The sequence below is a fragment of the Protopterus annectens genome, chromosome 13.part0 (genome assembly GCF_019279795.1).
Source record: "Protopterus annectens isolate FY-2018-M chromosome 13.part0, PAN1.0, whole genome shotgun sequence".
Lineage (NCBI taxonomy): Eukaryota > Metazoa > Chordata > Ceratodontiformes > Protopteridae > Protopterus > Protopterus annectens.
Window position 1 is genome coordinate 624,438,510 of NC_056747.1, and position 22,150 is coordinate 624,460,659.

A 22,150-nucleotide genomic window follows, 5' to 3' on the forward strand; every position below is an offset into this window, starting at 1 on the left:
TCGATTCATGGTTGGAGTGCCTTCTGTGAGGAGTCTGCATGTCCTCCGCGCGGTTGAGTGGCCTCCGAAAGACATGCATGAATGGGCATGCCTTCGCTGCAGGTTGGGCGTCGGGCTGGCGACTCGGCACCATAAAAAAATCTACTGCCAATCATTAGCGGACTGGAGTTCCGCTGTGGCGACCCCTAACCAGGAAAAGCCGTAAAGACAAACAACAACAACTGCCAATATCCTTGTGGTGCTCCCTTAACAATCAAAGTTACACAATGGTGTGATTCCTTTTGCAAAACGGCATTTTAAGTTCATTATCTGTTAACGGTATTTGCTTTGAACTTGAAGCACAATATCCTGCAAGCACAAAATTGCTATGCACCTGCAAAATTTTTTTTGCTCTCTTTTTGTCTTTCGATCTTACTAGTAAACCTGTATTTCTGGGTAGGAAAACTGCTTCTAGAAAGCACTCCTTGTATAACATAACTATCTTATAAATGAATCCTCAGCAAGTTGGTGAGAACATTTAGGAAAATATATATATTTCTGGGGGGGGGGTGCAATCTGATTTTATTTATTTATTTTTATGAGCATGCAAAGTTTAGTTTTCAAAGTGCAGAAATGTAATACAATGGAAAATGCATTTCTTAAAAGCATTACAACAAACAGGACACATGTGAAACATGCTGTCAGTCGGCAAATTGAACATTACTGCCTTCATGAGTTTCAAAGGAATTTCATTTCGCTTTACAGAATATGCTGGCTGAAGTTTCTATGCAGCAGACTCAACTGACTGACTTTGTGGAGAATTTGAACTCCATTTTTCCGAAGGCAGTATTTCTTTTTTGGATAATACCATTAAAGCAAATCAAACTAACAAGTTTGTGCACTCAAGTATGCACAGAGAGAACTTCCTTCAGTACCAACTGCCTCCATGTCCTAAGTGGCCATCCATACTTATGTCAAGGCCAGATGATTAAAAATCACACAGTCAGCCTTTCTAGACGGACTTCCTCCGATGAGGTATTTAAGGAATAACTTAAAATGATTAGAGCGTTTGTTTTCTGAAAGAGGCTATAAAGCAAAATGGGAAAAATGTTTTTTTAAGTAGGTGGTTTTGACATAAGAGTAGATGGGTTTTCACTAGTAATTAAAAACAATGGAAGTGTCAGTTCAGAAGCTACACAGTTTGCAAGTAATAGTGATACTGTAAGCATTATGTATAGGGTTAGTGCTGCAGAAATCAGAAAGTGCATCACTGAAAAATGGAAAATTATTTTTGACAATACTCTTATCAAAACTTTAGGCATTTGGGCCTTTGTGAACAAGCAAAGTTGTAATTTAAAAAGTATTCTGGAGCATGTCAATATTTTTATTTTAGATTATACTCATTCTAGTAAGTGATCTGGTATGTGCCCACATGGATTTTGTAAATTCTGTAGACATGTTGCTGAATATCTGAGCCTTGTTTTGTCATATTTCAGCACACCTTTAGAGAGTAGAAAACACTATCATGGTTCTGTACACTGTGATCTGTAACAACTTAATGCTATGTAGGAAAGACTATGAGAAAGTTACTGGAGTACACTAACTATGATACTAAATCCATACTGGCTACTAATGTACTTTCCAGGCAAGCATATTACAATGCAATGCTTTTAGAAAGTTTAGTTTTTTCTTTGTTGTTGAATTTATGAATATCAGGAAAGATGATATGAATGCAACCCCGGAAAATAAAGTATTAAAATGGCAATTACTATTAAATATTGGGCAATTGCCAGGAATTAAACAGCCATACACACCATTCCTTTTCATTTGGGGGTTGATCAGTCCACTCATTCCCCTGGAAGTGAGAATTGGGCATGAAGGAGTGGGCCAGTTTACTGGTCCACTGAAGGTCTTCATCTCATCCCTCCTAAGCCATCCCACAGACAGCATACTCGCAATGGCTGCATGGTAGAGAAAGAAGTGATTGCAGACACTTACATCATCCCCATCTCAGAGGCATATAAGCTGTTTAACAGCGTGAGTCTGCTGTGGCCTCTTCCATGAGCATTGAATGACCTACCCACCAGTAGGCATCACTAATGTGTCATGCCACACCCCTCTCCTCAGAACACGCAAGTTAGCACTGGCTGCTGAAGCACATTTCCCCATCCAGTCACTCCACTGCCCCTGCTGCTAATCAAACAAGGGTCACCCGAGTCACTGTCTGGGCACCATCTCTTCTATGCCATAAGGGAAGACCCCCAGTTCACTCTTGTATCAGTTTTGTATTTATAACATAGTAGCTTCTTTTTTTCTTTATAAAATTAATAAAACGTTTTAAATTATTTTACATACAATTATAATGTTTAGACATACAGTTCAGTATTGCCCATGTACCATATGAGTTTGGTGTCTTTCCCTTAATAAAATGCTGCAATCTGCTTGATTGTTTTTATAAGGCATGTGATCTGATGCTATTTTGTTTACATAGGCTTTGCTTTTCCTTCAGTTCAGTCAGATGAAATCTGTCTGTATTAAGTGAGATAAAAGCACAGATTTATTAACAGAGTTTTTGCATAATAAGCATTTGAGTTTAGTTACAACACAAAAGTTCAATAATGTTACAATGTTAAAGCTGATAAATGAATTGCTTAGTTATTCAAACACTAGTCTTCTGTTAGGACTGGGTCTCAATTTGCCAATATTTCTTTTAAAATACCACACATGCATTCAAAGATCAATCATTAAAAAGCATATGACTGCGAGCCATAAACTAGGGATTTTCTGCTGACTAGTATTACTCTAACCTCATTGCTGAAACTAGTAATAAAAAATGTGTGGGTTTACCTTACAAACGACGCATTTCTCCAGCCTGTATCGGTATCACTTTGCTCTACCTATTTATATTTAAAAAAATCCCTCCACCTTCCTCAGAAGCTGTGCAAGTTAAAACTTGTAATAAAATATTTCAGAATATAGACCATCATCAGCTGCATATCTGAACTTTCTACAAACACACCTGTGTTTTCTGCTTGAGAACACTAAGTAAAACACATGTAAAGTCAGTGAGAAAAGCAGTGCCATTTCACCAGTATGCATCACTGGGTGTGAGCCCATGTAATGATCTAGTAGAACATGCTAAATTTTAAATTAGAGACTAAGACTTCTGTTTTTAAACACTTTGCAATGACATACCGTGTTAGCAACTTTCATTAGCCGGCACCTATATATTGCATACCTTTTCCTCTTTACCAAATCTTTACTTTTACATAGAATTTTTCCTTTTTATGCCCTTCTCTGTCTGGAAGCTCTATGAGAGTTCTGTGGCCTGCAGACATTTTAAATGTGAAGCTTATACTCATAATAGGCTGCAGGAATACTTCTCAATGAGCAAATCAAATAGATTACAAACTCTGCACACTATACCCCTAAGATTATTCTGAGCAAGCAATATTCACAACAATCCAAAAGATCACTTGTCAGTGCAGCAACAGTACCATGTGTAATAAATGCATCTCATAATCATCTTTCAACTAACAGACTGCTTCCCCATTTCGTAGATATAGATCTATCACACTGTGAACTCCAGTCCTCCACTAGGTTGTGTCTCCTCTACTTGTGGACACTTTCACTGCTAGCTGTTTTTCCTCACAAATTCTTTCTCACTCACACACACTCACACTCACTCACGCACTCTCAGTCGCACACTTACTCACACTCACTCACACTCTCACTCACACACTCACTCACTCACACTTTCACTCCCTCCCTCTTGTCTCACAAAACATTGTAGCTAATGTTGTGCTCCTCTGACTGATGAGAATTTAAATAATTTTGTGACCTCTGCATCATGGTGTAAAAGAATGGGTAATATTTTTTTCTAAACAGTCTTTGCCCCTGCTGTAGCACCCTCTAGCCCAAACAGTCTATTAATTTCCCTTTGTTGAGGACAGGGTGAATTGGGAGACTGCATCATTTAAACAGGCATCATAAGCAGCTCAAGATTTCTGCACATGCTCCTAACCCACCCATAGGCATAAGGTGCTATGGAAGGGATATATAATAGGCTGAGAATGGAGACAAAGGTTGTTTTCCCAAGCAGACTGACACTCCACCCCCCCAACTCAAAGCACATATCAGTGGTTTTCCTAGTCTCCTGAAGGGAAATCATACCACCCTGTGGGCCCATAAGTATGTGCAATCTTCCTTATTTTCATGGAGAGGTGAGCAGGCTACCTACCCTCACTCCTGCTCTTTCCCCTCCTTGCCTGGCTCCTCCAGTGCCAGGACCACTAATCAAGCTCTAGTCACCTAGGACACACTCAGGACGCCATTCTTCTGTGTCACAGAGGCAGGCAGGAGGTATGGGAAATTCATCTCTCCCAGTCACTCTCCCTCCTTAAGTTAGTGTACCTTATATACTAACTCTGGACACTCCTCTTACTGGAACAACCAGTCAGAAACTACTGCATGGCAGCTATTCATTGTACGCCCCTTCTCAAGCCTATCTCATGCATAACCTTAGTCTTTTTGATTCCTAAATTAATTCTTTTTGCCACCATTACATGTTTCATAAGATATGCTGACAACTTTTGATTATTTGAACATGAAATAATGAACTATCAGATGAAATTTCACATACTGCCTACCGCACTTCCCATGCATCAATCCACTCAATCACTACTTCCTTTGACTGAAGTATTTCATAATAGATAAAGTACAATCTACTTTAAGAGACATTGCAGACCAAGCTGTTAGAAAGCACCACTTGTATAACTTTGCATCCTTTTCTTCATTTATTTTATACTATGTAGACATTCGCTTCAACCCAAGCAAAGTAACAAACTGTACTAGTTTTATATTTTTACCTGCATATCTGCCAGCTTTCTCCCTTGACACTACTGATCAAAACAATGTATTCCCTATATTGAACATGAAAACCAATTATAGGCAGGCCATTACTCACACAGACATAGTGTTTTTTTTTTCTGATGCTGGCCTAGGTGTGCCCCCCTTGGCAACTTCATGTGCATGCTCTGGAGTAAGGGCATGCCATATCATACCTGAGGTAATCACATGCCTCCACTCATGCGTAGTCTGCATGTTCTCCCCCCACTAATGCTGCCAGATAACTCTGGTAGCACCATAGCAAATGTATCTCAACAAAACTATTTGACACTCAGATAGTCATCAGTAAAACTCTTACTAAACAAAAACAGTGCTACTAGCTTACTCACATACTGTCTCTCATAGGACGTCACCCGCTAGTAAGGAATATACTCTTCATAAAATCAAATATGGGCTTCCCTATCACTGCTTCCACTCAGCCTCTAACATGTATGTAGTTGAAAATAAAATTTGTATGTTTGTACTCCTTGCAGACTCCTGTACACTCCACTGCAACTTACTATCAGGCTTCAACCGGCTGCTTGTCAAATGTAGAGCCAAGCTTCTATTCAGCTCATTACTATTTAACATACTTAATCAAGTTCACTATCTACCTCATGGCCTACACTGCTAACTGGATCAAGAAGCTACAACCTCAGAGACAACTTAGGAAACACAATCTGCATCATTAGGCCATGGTCTAAAACCATTTTGGGGGGGAGCCTTCTCTGACCTTTGCCCTCCTTCTGAAATCACCAACCAACTGAAATGAGGAAACAACTTACACTGGAAACATTCAAATCCAAACTAAAACAATGTTATGTCAATAAAGCTACTTATAGCTCCTTCCAGGATAATGGGTGTGGAACTTTCAGGATTAGACATCTCTCTTAACCTGACATGGCTTTTTCATTTAAATTACTGAGTATTATGCTCAGTTTGTATTATTACATACTCAGTTGTGCTATTTCAAATTCATATCTCAGGGTTAATCCCTAGTGCCTTTTAACTAGAAAAGAAACTCAATCTAAGTCAAATGTGTTTGTAAATGCCAAGTATTCATCCTGCTGCTGTAAGAAGCAAATCTACTGATTTGTATATATGGTACCTTATGCTTGTACATAGTTACTCAAACTCATGCCTGCATATACCTAATCTCACTCTGCATTGTAAATGTCATTTAGTTTCATTTCTTCCACCTTTGTGTAATTGCCTTTTATAATTCTTGTGAGCAATACAGGCACTCAAGTCCAGGGGCTCAAGCACTCTGTAGCTTGTGCAGGCTGCTGCTCATGCTCAAACTCGAATATGAGTTCAGGCAAGAAGCCATGTGAAGAGAAGAGAGGGGGAGTGGACATGGATTTTAGGGTTAGGGAGCAGGGAGTTTTAGACATACAAAGAGATTGGGGAATTTAGATTATGGAAGAGGTTGGAGAGTTTATGTTTAGAGAGCAACCGGAGACTTTAGGGTTATGGAGGGGCAGTAAAGACTTAAGTTGTAGGAAAATGGACTCAGGTTGAGAACTGGGTGGGGGTTTTAAGGTTAGATTAGGGCTATACAGCTGTAGAGGATTGGATGTGGGGAGGGATATTTATAAGTGGAAGACAGGGTTATTGGGATCTCGAGCACTTGTGCTTCTGAGCAAGTGGCAGCGAGCAGGTATGTTGTGAGCTACTGGCTTGTGAACACCTGCTGAAAACCCATAATTCTGCCATCTGTGTGTAACTGCTATGTATAATTGTACACATCCATTACTCCTTGTGGTAATTTTGAATCAAATTTTTATATCTAATAACTGATTTGCAAACAGCATTTCACAAATGTCTGTGATAAACCTCATCATATTAGCTGACAATTCAAAATTCTGAAAATCAAATTTGCAGAAATATACATTTTTATCCTATGGGTATCAATAATTTTCTCATCCTTATTAGAAAGAGTAGGATTGGAATTAAATGAAATTTATGTACTTACCATAATGATACATCCAAATTGTCCTACTTAAGTCCGGTTCAATGTGTGGGTTGTCGGGTTGGATCCGACATAAGCACCTTATACCAGAACATTTGTTCTGAGAGCTCTGACTCCTCCCCTACCCACAATTCCCTCCTCCTAGTTTCAGATCGTGTTTGCTGACCAATTCTATAATGTCTCAAATGACTAAAAGAGGGAATAAAAAGTGGAGTCCACAGCAATGCCCACTATGGCATGAGGTGTGGAACTGAAAATAGACATGAGACCTGACAAGGTCTGATCAAATCCCAGGTGATGTAAAATGGCAATTTGGAAGGGGGAAGGAGGGAGGGATGCTGAACCGCATGGCAATAGGGCAACACAGATCTAGCTTTACGGTGAGTACATAAATTTCATTTCCGATTTTGTCTATTTTCATCTAATTCAAAATGTGGGACAGATTCCCAAGATGCCTAAAAAGGGCCTGGTTGGAATCAAGAAAGTATATTCCTGAGAATGGCAAAAGGATGCACGAGCTTTGGACTGCACATCCAATATGTAATGGGACATATAGGTATGAGCTGCTGACCAAGTTGCTGCTACACGTGTCACCAACAGGTACCCTTTTTGCAAATGCTGTCAAAGTAGCCAATGCTCTGCTACAGTTTGCCTTAAGCTTAGAATGTAGACACAACCCTCTTATCTTACAAATGAAGGAAATGCAATCTGCCAGCCACCAAGAAAGTGGAACATTTGATACATGTTGCCCTAGTTAAGGCTTGGTAAAGGAGAGAAGGAGCTGGTCTGACTTTCTAAAGTCTTTTGTACAATGTAAATAAAATTTTTGTTGTCTATGGAACTCTAAGGTATGGAGGGGTATGTTCACCCTTGGTAAAAATGTTTGAAAAAAAATACAGGAAAATCAATTTATTGGTTTAAGTTTGTTTCTGATGCCACCTTTGGAAGGAAGCATGGGTTAGTTCTCAGAGACACTCTATTCTTGTAGAAAACAAGGAAGGGAAGCTTGCAAGAAAGCACTTGTAGTTCTGAGACTCATCTTGCTGAAGTGACGTCAATCAGAAAAATAGTCTTTGAAGAAAATGTTATATCTGCTGATGTTGCAGGTTCAAAGGGTTTCTAGGTCAATGACTGTACTAAGCTATAACATTCCATTGTGGAAATGGGTTCCCTATTAGATGAATGAATGCTTAAAATGTTGAGTATGACATGCTCGACAGTTTTTAAACGAACGTTCATCTAAGCAAAACCAGAGAATGTCGAAACAAGGAGTTTCAAAAAGTTACAGTTGGCCAGCTGTGAGGAAGCCAACAGCTGATGTCAGAACATTCACTGAGTCTCACCGTTCTTGCAGTCCTCCACTGTGGTGAGTTCTCGACGTTCACCCTATGTAATTGTTCTGACAGTCCTCCACTGTGGTGCGATCTCGGAGTTGGCATATTTAAGTATACTTAGTATTTTGTTTGTCCATTTTTTTTTTTTTTTTTTTGGGAGGTTGCAATGGTGTACAGTACATTGTAGCCATCAGCCATTGGCTTCCTGACAGCTGGCCAACTATAACTTTTCAAAACTCCTTGTTTTGATATACTGGGGTTTCGATTAGATGAACGTTTGCTTAAAAGCTGTCAAGTATGTCGTACTCAACATTTTAAGCATTCATTCATCTAATATAGACTCATGGAACTGGACTTTGAACAGGTTATCTCAATAAAAACATTCCACTAAGGAAAGCTTTGGTCACCCTAAGTGACGTACTAGACAAATCACTTTGTCCTGTCCTATGTAAAAATTTGAGATGGTAGCCATCTGGAGTTTTATAGTGGAGTAACTGGAACCTCAGAAAGAAATGTTCAGAAAGAAAATCCAGTATAGCCGGAAAATGGGCTGAGAAAGAGACTATAGCCTTTGAAGATGCCCAAATATTAAATATTTTCCATTTGCTCTGGTTTGGTTGATTCCTTCTGAGAACAAGAAATTATAGGTTCATAGGTTCATACTAGGCTATCTGCCCAAGGGCATTTATAAGCCTAGCCCATAGTTATGTGGCTTTCGCCACCCCTTTAGTTTGAATAAAAACTATGCCTATCATTTTTCTGTGCCTCTGTCAAGCAGTGACACTGAAGTAATCCCTGGGGTATATCTGCGATCTCCCATCCATTGGTCAAGATTCCTCTTGAACAAGGCCAGCGAGGTGCTCTGCCTCACATGTACCGGGATTTTGTTCCACAGCATAGGGAGTCTCTGGGTGATGAATCTGTCCCTCCAGCATGTTCTATTTATAACCGTGTCAAGGTTTAAGTCTCCTGCCCTTGTGGTTCTGAGGGATCTAGATTTTTTGAGGTGAAGCATATTCATCAAATCTGGGTTTGACATGGCCATATATGTCAGGCACAGGTCACCTCTGAGCAAGCGGTATGAGACTGAATGGAGCTGGAGTTCTTTCAGTCGGGCATAAGACATATTTTTGAGACCCTTTATCCTTTTGGTGAGGAACTTTTGGGGCCTTTCAAGCTGCAGCAGGTGTCTGGTCAGATACATTCCGAACGGGGCATTGTACTCAATCATAGGTCTAATGAGTGATGAGTACAGGGGGACGATGACCTCCCTTGATCTAGATGTGAATCCCTTCGTGATCAGGTGGGCGATATAGAAGGTTTTCCTAACTACTTTAGCAACATGAGTGTCAAACGAAAGGCTACTGTCAACTTGGGTCCCCAGATCCCTGATGACTTTTTCTGTGCTCAGTGGATTGCTACCTATATGGTAGCTAGGGGTAACCTTGCTTTTCCCGAAGGGTATGACTATGCATTTTTTGGCGTTTAACTTCAGGTCATGGCTCTGGCACCAGTTATCCGTTTCTGTGAGGCCCTTCTGGAGGATATCTGTGTCAGATGTGTTTTCAACTATGGCGCCCAGTTTGCAGTCATCTGCAAACTTTGTCAGCCATAACCCTCCTGTGTTTGCTTGTACTTCAGAAAAGTAGATGCCGAACAAGAGTGGACCCAGGACTGAGCCCTGTGGGACACCACTTGTGACAGGCTTTGAGTCTGACATGGCTCCAGCAACTCTGACCCTGTGGGTTCTGTCACTTAGCCAGTTTGCAACCCATCTTGTGATGTATGGGTTTACATTCAAGCTGATGAGTTTTTCGATGATACCTGAGTGGGGTATTGTGTCGAAGGCCTTTGCCAGGTTGAGGTAGGCTGTATGGACTGCCTTTCCCTCATCAATGGCCTTGGTGACTGTCTCGAAAAAGTCAACCAAGTTTAAGAGGCAGGATCTGCCTTTGACAAAGCCAAACTGGGTTGGATCCAAAGTCTGCAAGTTCCCTATGTCTTTATTTATGAGTTCCATTATGATCCTCTCCATGGCTTTGCAGATAAGGCTTGTCAAGCTAACGGGGCGGTAATTTCTAGGGTCTGTGGAGGCACCGCCCTTATGAAGTGGGACCACAGTCGCCGTGCGCCACTCCTTGGGTACGTATCCTGAGGTGAGGCTAAGATTAAACAGCTGTCCTAACTGTGGGTTTAATTCCTCGTTGAGTTCATGAAGCACACAGCCGGGGACACCATCCGGTCCCATGGATGCTGTGTTTTTTGCCTTAGTGAGGGCAGTTCTCACCTGGGCGTTGGAGATGTTTGGGGGGCTACAATCCTCTGGAATAGATATCTCTCCTTTTGGGGAGGGAGAAGTTTGTACTGAACCTGTCAGCCAGTATGTTAGCAATGTGTGTAGGTTCAGTAATTTTCACATCATTTTGAACTAATTCTGAACATATCTGGGAGTTTCCTCCTAGGTTTCTAACATAGCTAAAGAAGGCCTTATGATTGTCTTTAGAGTCCTTGGCGATTTTTCTCTCAAAATTTGCCTTGGATGATTTTATGAGAGCTCTTAGTTTTTACTTATAATGATCAAAGGTGTCTTACCTTTCAAGGATTTTGCTCTATCTTGTAGTAGCTTCCTCCTTTTGTTGTAGAGCTTGTTTATGGCTGGGGTCCACCAGACTGGACGCTTGCCTTTGGTACAGAGAGTCTTAGTTTTGTTTGGGATTGCCTGATCCATGCAGTCCTGTAGGTGCTGGTAGAAGGCATTTGTAAGTGATTCAGTGGTTTGAGTAATGTTTACCACTGGCTCTGGGGCCTTAAAGGAGACCACACTAGTTTTTAGAAGTGTGAAATCGGCTTTTGAGAAGTTTTTCACTGTGGTCTTTTTTGTTTCAGGTTGGGGCGGGATGAGGACCTCCAGCGAGATTAGTTTATGATCTGATCTCACCAGTGAGGGGTATACTTCCGGTGTTGAACATTTTGATCCCATGTTCGTGATGATGAGATCAAGTATGTTTTCTCCTCTTGTGGGGATGGTGACTAGTTGTTCCATGGCATTTGAGTTTATGAACTCCAGGAATCTTTGGGTTAGAGTGTTCGGGCTTGAGTAGTGTTCCCAGTCTATATTAGGGTAGTTGAAGTCACCTAGTATGATGGTGTTTGGAGATACATTTATCCCCTCCAATGTTTTCAGGAAGGCCATGTGAGGTTCCTGAGTTTGAGAGGGTGGCCTGTAACATGCTACAAATTGCAGAGCAGTCTTGCTTATGGTTAATTGCACCTGGATGGTCTCCGATGCATTGCGTTGCCACCAACCTTGAGGTGTGGGTGTCCTTTATGAATATGGACACCCCCCCTCCTTTCTTGGTGTTCGGATTTTGGGGGCGGAACGCATGATATGAGGTGAAACCTGTTAGTGCTGGGGTGCTCTCAGAAGCCTTGAACCAGGTTTCTGTCACAGCACAGACATCGATGTTCTCCATATTGAGAAGGGCCTCGAGTGCGTGCATCTTGAGATTGAGACTTCTGGCATTGAGCAGCATTACCCTTAGTTTTTTCCTTTTGATGTTCTAGGGTGGTAGGTTTAGAATTTGAGCCTTGCCTAAAAAGGCACTATGGGGTGGCAAGAGCCTTTGCCAATATCCGAAGCCCAGGGTGACAGGTGCAAGCCATCCCTTGAAGCAGCGTGGCTTGTCCAGCATGTCATCCCAGGCAGACAGACATTGGATCCCCTTTGAATGACACCAGAATTTAAGCCAATTATTAAAGCTGATCATCTTATCACTGTATTGTGGCATCATTCTAGGTGAAGGTAGGATACTGCTCAAGGTCAGGGTCATACCTGCCTGGGCTACATAATCGGAGAGCTCCTCGATGTCCCTTTTCATGTAGTCCAAGGAGGTACGTCTCAGGTCGTTGACACCAGCGTGGACAATGACTGAGTCGTACTTGTACCTGCTGTTGAGAGACCTGAGTGCTTGCGTTATGTGGCGGATTCTAGCGCCCGACAGGCAGCTTACTGTGACCTTCTCCTTACTCAGTCTGGTGAGCGGGACGTCAGTGTGTCTGACTATGGAATCACCAATGACAAGTGTGTCTGGCATTTTGTTTGGCCTTAAGGGCTGTGACTGTTTGACACTCTGACTGTGTGGTCTATGTGTTGCATGTGTTGGGTCGTGAGGTGGTAGTTGTTTGGGTGTCTGCTTTGGTGGCCTCTGCTGTTTTGGTAAATTTTTGATCACAGCCTCCGAGTATGTCTTAGTGTGAGTATGTGTATGATTTGAAGTTGTGATGGTACCATGTGTGACTGGGTATGTATTGTGTGTGGTTACCTTCTCCTCCTGTCTGGTCTTGCCAGTCCTATGTTGAGAGAGCTCAGCCTCCAGTTTGGCCGTATAGTTGCATCTCTCGCATGTATTTGTGTTTTGTGGGAGAAGGAGAGGATTGTCTGTGTACATGAGGCAATTGTAACATTGCCTCAATATTCCCAGGTTCACCAGTTGAGCTGGAGAGGACACTAGCAACTGATCCCTCGACATACTAGAAGTAGTAGATAAAGAGACCTTCAAAGGACTCCGGGGGAAGTGGGTTTTAGGCTGGTGGGGTACTATCTATAATAAGAGTGCTTTATCAAGGTGCAAGTACTGTAGGAGTAAGTGCTAGGCTTTACAGATAGAGAATAGTCTACTTGGGAATCAAGTAGAGATGAACTTTTCAGTTATAGGATATGCTGGTTAGATCAGCAGTACAGCTCGAGGAAGGTAGTTCTAAGGGAAAATTTGAAGAGTGGAATTTAGATGGCCCGAATAGTTTAACCTTGTTTAACCGCCGCTGCTCTTGTGTGCAACAGTGGCAACTCCGCGCTAACGTGCGTTTAGCGTGTTTTATAGCAGGGGGCTGAAGGGAGCTAGGAATTGGCCCAAAACGACCAATGGACTACTAGTTTCTGGCTGAAACTTCACCAAATCGGACAAAAAGGCCGCTCAGTGCTTCCCACTCCCACTGGTAAGCAAAGAAACTTCCCTCCTTCCTAATAAGGCAATGGATCAGTAACAGGAACTAAAAACAAAGCCCAGGGATCAGCAACTCTGAAACTGGACTACTCTAGTTCAGTAAGGCGGGAAAACAAGAGATTTTTTTGTTTTATTACAGAGATAAGGAAAAAAACAGACAGTAAATGCTATAAATGCTGTAAATCAGCTAGCGCACTTTAGTGTGTAGCCTACAGAAACAATTTGCAACAATTAGTAACTTAAAGTGCAATAAACAGTGTAAAATGCAGAAATCACTTAAAGTAGCAGTAAAACAGGCGAAATGCAGTCGCTAGCTTAATAACAGTGGGAAAGCCACAAAAAATACTTATATCTGGTAGAAAGTCACTCTTTTAGCTCTCTGCTGCTTGGATCACTCTGCAGGCCACCACGAGGATCTGTGCTGAGTTGGTACAAGCTGGAAAATGCGTGTTTAGCGTGTTTTATAGCAGGAACGCGTGTTTAGCGTGTTTTATAGCAGGTGGACAACTGAGGAGAAAATCTCCTCAGTTGTCCAACTTATGTGTCCAACTTATGTAGACAACTGAGGAGAAAATCCTATTGTCTCTGGCTACTGTTAAAATTGGAAAAAACATGTGGTTAGTTTCAGGGATTGACACCACTGCCAAAACCTTGGTGAACACTGGGGGAGGGGGGTGAGACTGAATGGCAGTGCTTTGAATTGGTAGTGATTAGCCCACAGCCAAAAAACTCCTCTGAGCCCTAAGGACAGTAGGCGTCCTGGAGATTAACAGACCACATTCCAATCATCCTTCCTCAAAAGAGGTAGTATGGACTGCACCATGACCATATGGAATTTTGCCCATTTGACATATTAATTTTGGTTGCTGAGATCCAGTATTGGTCTGAGGTCTCATGTATTTTTGGGGACTAAAAAGAACCTGGAATAAACTCTGGAACTTAAATGGTCAAGGGGTGACCACTGGATCAAAGTATTAAGCAGCAGTGGAGTCAAAAAGAACTACAGCTGCTGGGTCAGGTTGGGGAATAGTGTATAAAAATTTTAAAAGATTAAGGAACTTTATACTTTCTATCTGACTTTTTAGGGACAGCTGGCTGGCTATCAGGAAAACTGTAGGCAGTAAAATACACATCCTCTAAAGCAGACAGGACAGGAGGAATGGGTGTAGGTTCTGCAAAATGCTTTGGTAACAACTCATAGTATTTCCTGAGGGACAGAGAAACATCAGTGTTCTCCCACTGAAAACACTGGGATATTCTTTGCAATAGTCTCACTGAAAGAGAAACCTCCACAGGGAGAATCCGAAACGGAGCTCCCATCTGAGTTTTAATCAGAAATCTAAAGAATCTATCCCTGCACCTTCCGGTTCAAATTCAGAATCTTGAATCTCATCAGAAAATGATGACGCCCCTCTTTCTTTTACCAGAAACTACTTTACAAGAAGGATCAAAAGTCTTAATTAAACCCTGAGCCAGTCCCAGTAAACTACTCCTATCCAGAGAAATTTGAGGAGGAGTAGATGCATGCTTGGTCTTCTGTTTCTTTTTGGCAGGAAAATGGGGCCAACAGTATTACTAAAGGCAGCAGCAGCTTCCCCACTGACACAACAAGGAAACTTTCCTTGTTTCCACTCCCAGGACCGACAAGAGTGACTCTCCTTTGTCCACTGAGGGGACTCCAACAGCAGCAGAGGACAGTCCATATCTGCTGTAGGTGCTAGTCCAGAGGGACCCAGAGTAAAAAAAGAGTGGTCTGAAGTACGACAAACGGCCACAGCAGAGTCACCCACCTGTACCTGAGGCAAATTGCTTGCCTGCTGTGGTGGCAAACATTGTTTGTTTAACTTCCTTTTGTGGCTGGAAAAGGACCAACAATGGGACTGGTAATCTGTTCCATGGTCAAGCCGAAAATTATGTCTCTTTCCCAGGGAAGACAAGCAGCAAATGATGGTAAAACTACTAGTCCACACAGTAAAGAGCAATTTAAAACACTTCGGGCCAGACTCCAAAAGAGTTGCTCTCAGTCCAAGTGGCTTACTTCGGTGTAAGGCCTATCTATAAACAGGCTTTCACTGGGAGCCAAATTCCAAAACACCAGCTTTCAGCCTGGTCTCAGTGGAAGTGATCACTTACACTGAGAGGAAGTCTTTTGGATTCAGGCCAACCTGCCCATTCATTCCATGGGGATTAGCCCTCTAGTCCATTTGTTCATGTTCAGGAAACCCAATCGGCTCATTAATTTCCCTAGTGGTAAGAATCAGGTGGTGGGAGTAGCCTACTCACCACCCCCTCCATAGGACACACACACACATATATGCCATCTCCATTTTCAGATCTCAATGGCAGCACATATTCTGTAGGCCAACACACAGTGTTCCAACTAGGTGATCTAAATGGTGAGTCAGAGAGACCTCACTCCCCAGGAGGGGCACACCATCAAAGGCTGCTCACTCCCATTTCTTCCTGACAAGCTCCTACAGATGCCCAAGCTGCTATTCAAACCCCAGTCGCCTACACCATAGTCAGGGCTTCATCCTGCTGTATGTCAGAGCTGGCTTTCACCTCTGCTTCTTCGATCTGTTTTATGTCCTTCTCTCTCTGTGCTAATCCTACATTCTACTTCTTTTCTTTTTCAGCTCTTATCTTTTTTATCAAAATATACTGTATGTAAAGCACCTTCTTCCAGACATTTTCTTCATCATCTTCAAACCATAAAATATTTTCTCAGCTTAAGCAAACCATTTCACCTATACGTACCTGCAGAGATACTTATAGATACACCTAAGTATTACAAATAGCTCACTTTGCTGTATAGATAGTTTAGGTATTTTCTCTGACCTAATGTATCTTAACAGGACACTGCATTCCATAGCACAAGCTTCTTTAATGATTCTGCTATCTGCTCTGCAAGACCACAAGAAAAGCATGAAAATATATCTATATATCTTTTGGTAATAGTAAATTACTTCAGTAGTTCATCAGTATGTAGAATGGATATGTTTGGCACGATGCTGTCACTGCTTAATACTGATATACATATCACAATATTAATTAGCATAATTATATATATATATATATATATATATATATATATATATATATACATACATATACACACACACACACACACACACACACACACACACATATGTAAAATGTTTGTCTTTGGCCAGGTCATGACTGAAAGTAATGCACAGAATATTTACTCCAGGACTGCCTCCCTGTACTACAAATGGAGAAAGGTACATCCTAAGTGCTTTATACCAAACACTGGTCCCCTCAAATTATCTGTGGTATGACCCTAATTATTTCCATTACGGGTAATATAGTAATTTTAACTCTTGATCATGATGGTAAGGCCAAACTGACACTAAATGGGATTAGTTAATTTGAGCAACAAAAGTGAAATTGGCCAGGCTTAAAATGGCCCACAAAGGAAGCTAGCTTAGTACCTATGAACCAGTTCCCTTACTAAAAAAAGTTAAATAAATATTTAAATAAATAAAGCAAGTTAACTAAGCAAAGCAGACTATCTGACAGGAATTGCTGTAATCATTACTAAAAAAAATTAAATATATAGATACAGTGGAATGAAGAAGTCTGATAATATATTGGTCTTCAACAGAGACCACTGCCTCCTTTGAGTGACAAAATTAATGAAATGGAATGTGTCACAGATTCAGGTTCAGGCATTCTAGCAACAGAATGCTGAGGGAGTTGCACAATTAAACATCATTCACTCTCCCATTAAAGTTTTCTTGACAAGAACAAAGCTGCAATATGTCATGTTCCTTTAAGCACTTCTGCTCAAGTCTTCTGTTAAACATTACATTAAGTTATTAAGTGTTTTACCTCTCTTTGCTCACTGCAAATCTTACAAAGCCAGAGGGATCGCTTCTGACTGTTGAATGTTTCAATTCCACATTTGGTGCAGACTTTCTATGAATCAAGAAAGAAAAGAAGTGTTACAGATCCACTCACTGTCTAGCAGACATTTATCAAATACTATTACAATTCTACTCATAACTAATTTTAGTAACTTTTCAGAACTAAACCAATATGCAATTTTCTCATGTTTTAGGATATAGTGCTTACTGTAAGGCCATTCCACTTTAATTTAGAAATAGATCTGATAATTTTAAACACATAAAGTGGAGACAGCTTTAGAAAAACTAAACCTGCAGTTATGTGACGACTTCAAAAAATCTACAAAGATTAGCTAATAGAAGTAAGATCTTAAGCAAAAAGACACAAATCAATACTATCTGAAATTTTCACACTAATAAGCTTACTTCAGACATACAGGAAATGCTTCATATTTTTTAAAAAATTCTATCAGAATCTTAATAAAGATAAAAATAATAATGACTACAAAATTGATATGTATTTAAAGAAAAATGTTACTAATACACTTAATGACCAACTAATATCTCTGTTAAATATATTATAGTATCCTAACGGAAGTTAGAGAAGCTCTAAAAAAGAGAAAAATGGTAAAGCTTCAGGATTAGATGGTTTAACGGAATTATATAGTCTGTATCCATTAAATATTTTAGAATTACTGAGTAACATTTTTAGAGTAATTCAGTGATGAAATAATTCCTCCCTTATAGAAATTTTCTGTAATCTCACCTAAACTTAAGTAAGGAAAAGATAAGTTAGTTTCATCATATAGAACTATTTCATTATTAAATGAAGACTATAAAATACTTACTTCCATCTTCACTACAAGAGTAAGAGATATAGTAAATAAATTAATTAATAAAGATCAAACAGAATTTATAGTCAATAAGATTAACATATAATAATATAAAAAGGGAAATAACTATCATATAGTTAAGCAAAAGAAATGAACAAAAATGTAGCCTTAATTAGCTTGGATATCAAGTCAGCTTTTGATTCTATAGATTGGAACAACTTATTAAAAACTTTAAAAATGTTTGAATTTCCAGAGCAATTTACTGGAATATTAAAAACTTGTAGAGAGACTCTAAAACATATGTTAAAATTAGATTTTCCATTTCTCGAGGATTCACTTTAAACAAAGGCACAAAACAAGGGTGTGCCTTGTCTACTCTACTATTTGTATTGGTTATCGAGCCTTTAGCTAACAGTATGAGAAGCAATGAAGAAATTAATGGATTCTCAATTAATAAGGACTGTTAATCTAAAATACAGCTTTTTGCACATGATATTTTGCTAACAATAGGAGATTTAAATTACTCAGTTGAAGAAACAGAGGAGAAATTTGAAAAGTTTCAAGAAATACTGCTGCTGAAATTTAATAATAAAAATAAAACTTTAGTGTCACATCAGTTACTAGATATTAGGTTTAAATATAAATATAATTGGGAAAAAAAAGAACTAAAAGATTTAGGAATAAAACAATCAAAATGTGAATATGATTAATAATAATTTTTAAAAAAATAATTGAAGAAATGTTACTTCTTACTAAAAACAGATTGAATATTTGATTTTTTTGAGGGTAAGTTAGTACTTTTTAAAATTATTATATTGCCAAAGATTATATATATGTTGCATTCAAGAGCTTTAACAGCTGACAAAAAACTTTTAAAGAAATTTAAAAAATTGTTAACTTCATTCTTGTGGCATCCTAAAAATCCAAGAATTGTTTACAGAAATCATATAAAATTATGAGAGTATGGTGGTATCATCTCCAACATGTAGAATCTTATTCCGTTTCTGCAAATTTTAACTCTGTTATCCTCTTGATAGACTCAACTTATGCTAGTCAATGGAAAACCATTCAGGAACAGATTACACTAAATTCTTATAAGTTTATCAAGTATGATGAATTAGAAATATGTAACTATCCTTTCATCTGGTTAGTAAAATTTACCTTAAAAGGAAATTCATTTAAATCTTTAGACTCTGCATATATGAAAATCAATTCTTAAAACAGTTAAATATGTTTTTAAAACCCCATTAATATCAAAATGGAAATTTTTGTTCCTTTTAATTGCACATACTTCTAGATTTAAGGAAATTCAGAACAATGTTAAAATAATTTTACTAAAAAAGAATGGATTAGTATTACGGTCTGATTGCTTTAAAAAATAAAAAGCTAAGTCACCAGAATACTTAATGAAGAATTATAAGTTGGATGAATCTGTTAATCACTTAATATTATCCATCAGTAAGAAATTAAATTAATTTGTAGATAATACAAGTTAACAGGAACAGAACACTTTTCTCCCATTATATGAATATATGAATGCTATCATTGAAGGTAAACTGACCTAAAATGGAGGCTTGTCCAAGTTATACAAGTTAAATTTTAATTCAAAATTCTGGAACTTTTTAGACAGTAGTGGACTCAGTGACTCAACAGATGGTAAGAATAAAACGTACTTACTTCAATCAGTTAGTCAAACTTCTTTAAGTTTATAATGGAAAGTTTTCACATGGAAATATATAAGTGAAATGTCTGTCACTCCCTATAAAATCCTCTTAAGTTTAGTAAAATTACTTCTTCAGTTTGTTGGAGATGTAGTAAAGATGGAAAAGATGACTGGGCACACATGTTTACGGATTGTGAAAAATTAAATGTATAAAGCTGACTGGGCACACATTTATGGATTGTGAAAAATTAAATGTATATTGGGATGAGATAAGTATGTTTTATAAGTGGTTATAGTCTGATCATTCTTCTTTAACTACATCAGTAATACTAATTAATGTTCCACTTCCTCCATTTGTAAAAGCTAAACAACAAAAAGTGTTTTGGAGTCTTTTAGCAGTAGCTAGAAAAGTTATTACTAAAAAATGGAAATCAAACTTGGTTCCTACATTCAAAGAATTTTTAAATTTAACAGCATTACTATGTAAAATTGAAAAATAAGTGATTAGAATAAGATGTTTAAATCATACTAAGCTGTTTAGTTGTTGGGATAGACTTGAAATGTTACTGAAATACCAAGACTCTTAATGTGTTAATTGTATAAGATTATTTCTTGATCAGCTGTACTGGCTTTTCCTTACTTCTACAAAAAGACATTTGATGTAAGGTTTGCATTGCACATGTATGCTTACCTAGGTAATTCCACTGCACCACTGGCTGAGCAGATGAATTTCAAAACCTTAATGTCATGGTGAGTTTCACTGTAATGTACTGCATTGCACTGTGCAAGCTGGCGATGCATTTTTTCCCCATTTTCTTCACTGTGTGCGACCATGGAGTTGGTATACATCATTGCAGGGTGTGTGGAAGGGCTTATCTACCTGCAATTTGTGCTTTTAGGGTATTTTGTTTGGCTCACCATTTTCACTATGTAATTTGCAATGAACAATAAGCCAAAAAATTGTTCTTTGCATTCGTGTAGGGAAACAATATGTGTGTGTATATATATATATATATATATATATATATATATATATATATATATATGCATGTATGTGTGTGTGTATATCAGGGTTGCCAGATTTCCGACTGGCCAGGTAGGGACAAAGTGAAGACTAAAAAAAAAAATGTCTTCCACGCTAGGTCTTTAATGCGGAACATCAGAGTTCCGCATTGAACAAAAGTAACACTGTGTTTATTTATTTATTTTTTTGATGAAGTAGCTCTGTTTTGCGATTTTTTGATTGGCCCGTATGCCAGTATACGGGCCAATCAAAAATCGCTAAACACAGAGCTACTTCTGTTTAATGCGGAACTGAGATGTTCCGCATTAAACACAAGAAGCTCCATGTTTAGCGATTTTTGATTGGCCTGTATGCCGGTATTCCCAGGATTTAAACCGGTAATGTGGGACTCGGGAACAGGCTGCTGATCTTGGGACAGTCCCGCCCAAATAGGGACGTCTGGCAACCCTGGTTTGTGTGTGTGTGCATATATATATATATATATATATATATATATATATATATATATATATATGGGTCTGCTACGCTTGATTGAAAACTCACTTGATTGAAAATGAAATCACTAGGACCACTTCGCTGAAAGCTCACTTCACTGAAAACTCATTTCTTTGAAACTCATTTCATTGAAAGTTATAAATGGCCTTTTCCCCACTACAATGCGACCCTGGAGTTAGCATATAAAGTAAGGGGGGGTGTGGGGGGCACAAACCCCCGCATATCTTGGTTGTATATTCTCTTTTGGAAACATTTATTTATTGCACTTGTAAGTATCACTGTGTATAGTTTAAAATGTTTATAATATGTGAGGGCTATGCCCCTAGTAATTTCATTTTCAATCAAGTGAGTTTTCAATCAACCATAGTAGATCCATATAGTTATAGATATATATATGTGTGTGTGTATATATATATATATATATATATATATATATATATGGGTCTACTTCAGAACACTGAAATTTCATAACGTTGAATTTCATAACATTGAGGCTAAAACATCTAAATCCCAAAACACTGAAAACCCAAAACATTGAAAGTGTGCTTTATAACATTGAAAACTACAATGCATATGTAAATAACATCCTCTCCACCTATAACAACTCCTAACTAACAAACACACTTTCTACTACATTTCTGCAGGGGGCCAAGCCCCCCTGCACCCCCCATGTGGGGGCTCTGCCCCCCACACCCCCCCGTAAATTAAATATACCAACTCTAAAATCGCACTACAGTGGAAAAAATGTAACCTAGTGAAGTTAGGAAATTAAATTAATTAATTAATTAACTAACTTTTTCCCACGGGAAAAAAGTTAACCTAGTGAGGTTAGGAAATTAACTAATTAATTAACTATTTTCTACTGTAGTGTGATCTTAGAGTTGGTATATTTAATTTACGGGGGGTGTGGGGGGCAGAGCTCCCCAAATGGGGGGTGCAGTGGGGTCTGCCACCCTGCAGAAATGTAGTAGAAAGGGTGTCTTTTAGTTAGGTGGTGTTATAGGTGGAGAGGATGTTATTTACATATGCATTGTAGTTTTCAGTGTTATGAAGCACACTTTCAATGTTCTGAGTTTTCAATGTTTTGGGTTTTC

General features: G+C 39.0%; 1 protein-coding gene across 2 annotated transcripts in view; it reads right to left on the reverse strand.

Annotated features, from left to right (window-relative positions):
* Positions 1 to 22,150, reverse strand: part of RPH3AL (rabphilin 3A like (without C2 domains)) — a 2,297,739-nt gene that overhangs the window by 1,094,472 nt on the left and 1,181,117 nt on the right. For both annotated transcript variants that reach the window (XM_044054286.1, XM_044054287.1), the window contains exon 5: positions 17,028 to 17,114. In XM_044054286.1, the coding sequence (XP_043910221.1) occupies positions 17,028 to 17,114 (87 nt within the window). The remainder of the gene's footprint in view (positions 1 to 17,027; positions 17,115 to 22,150) is intronic.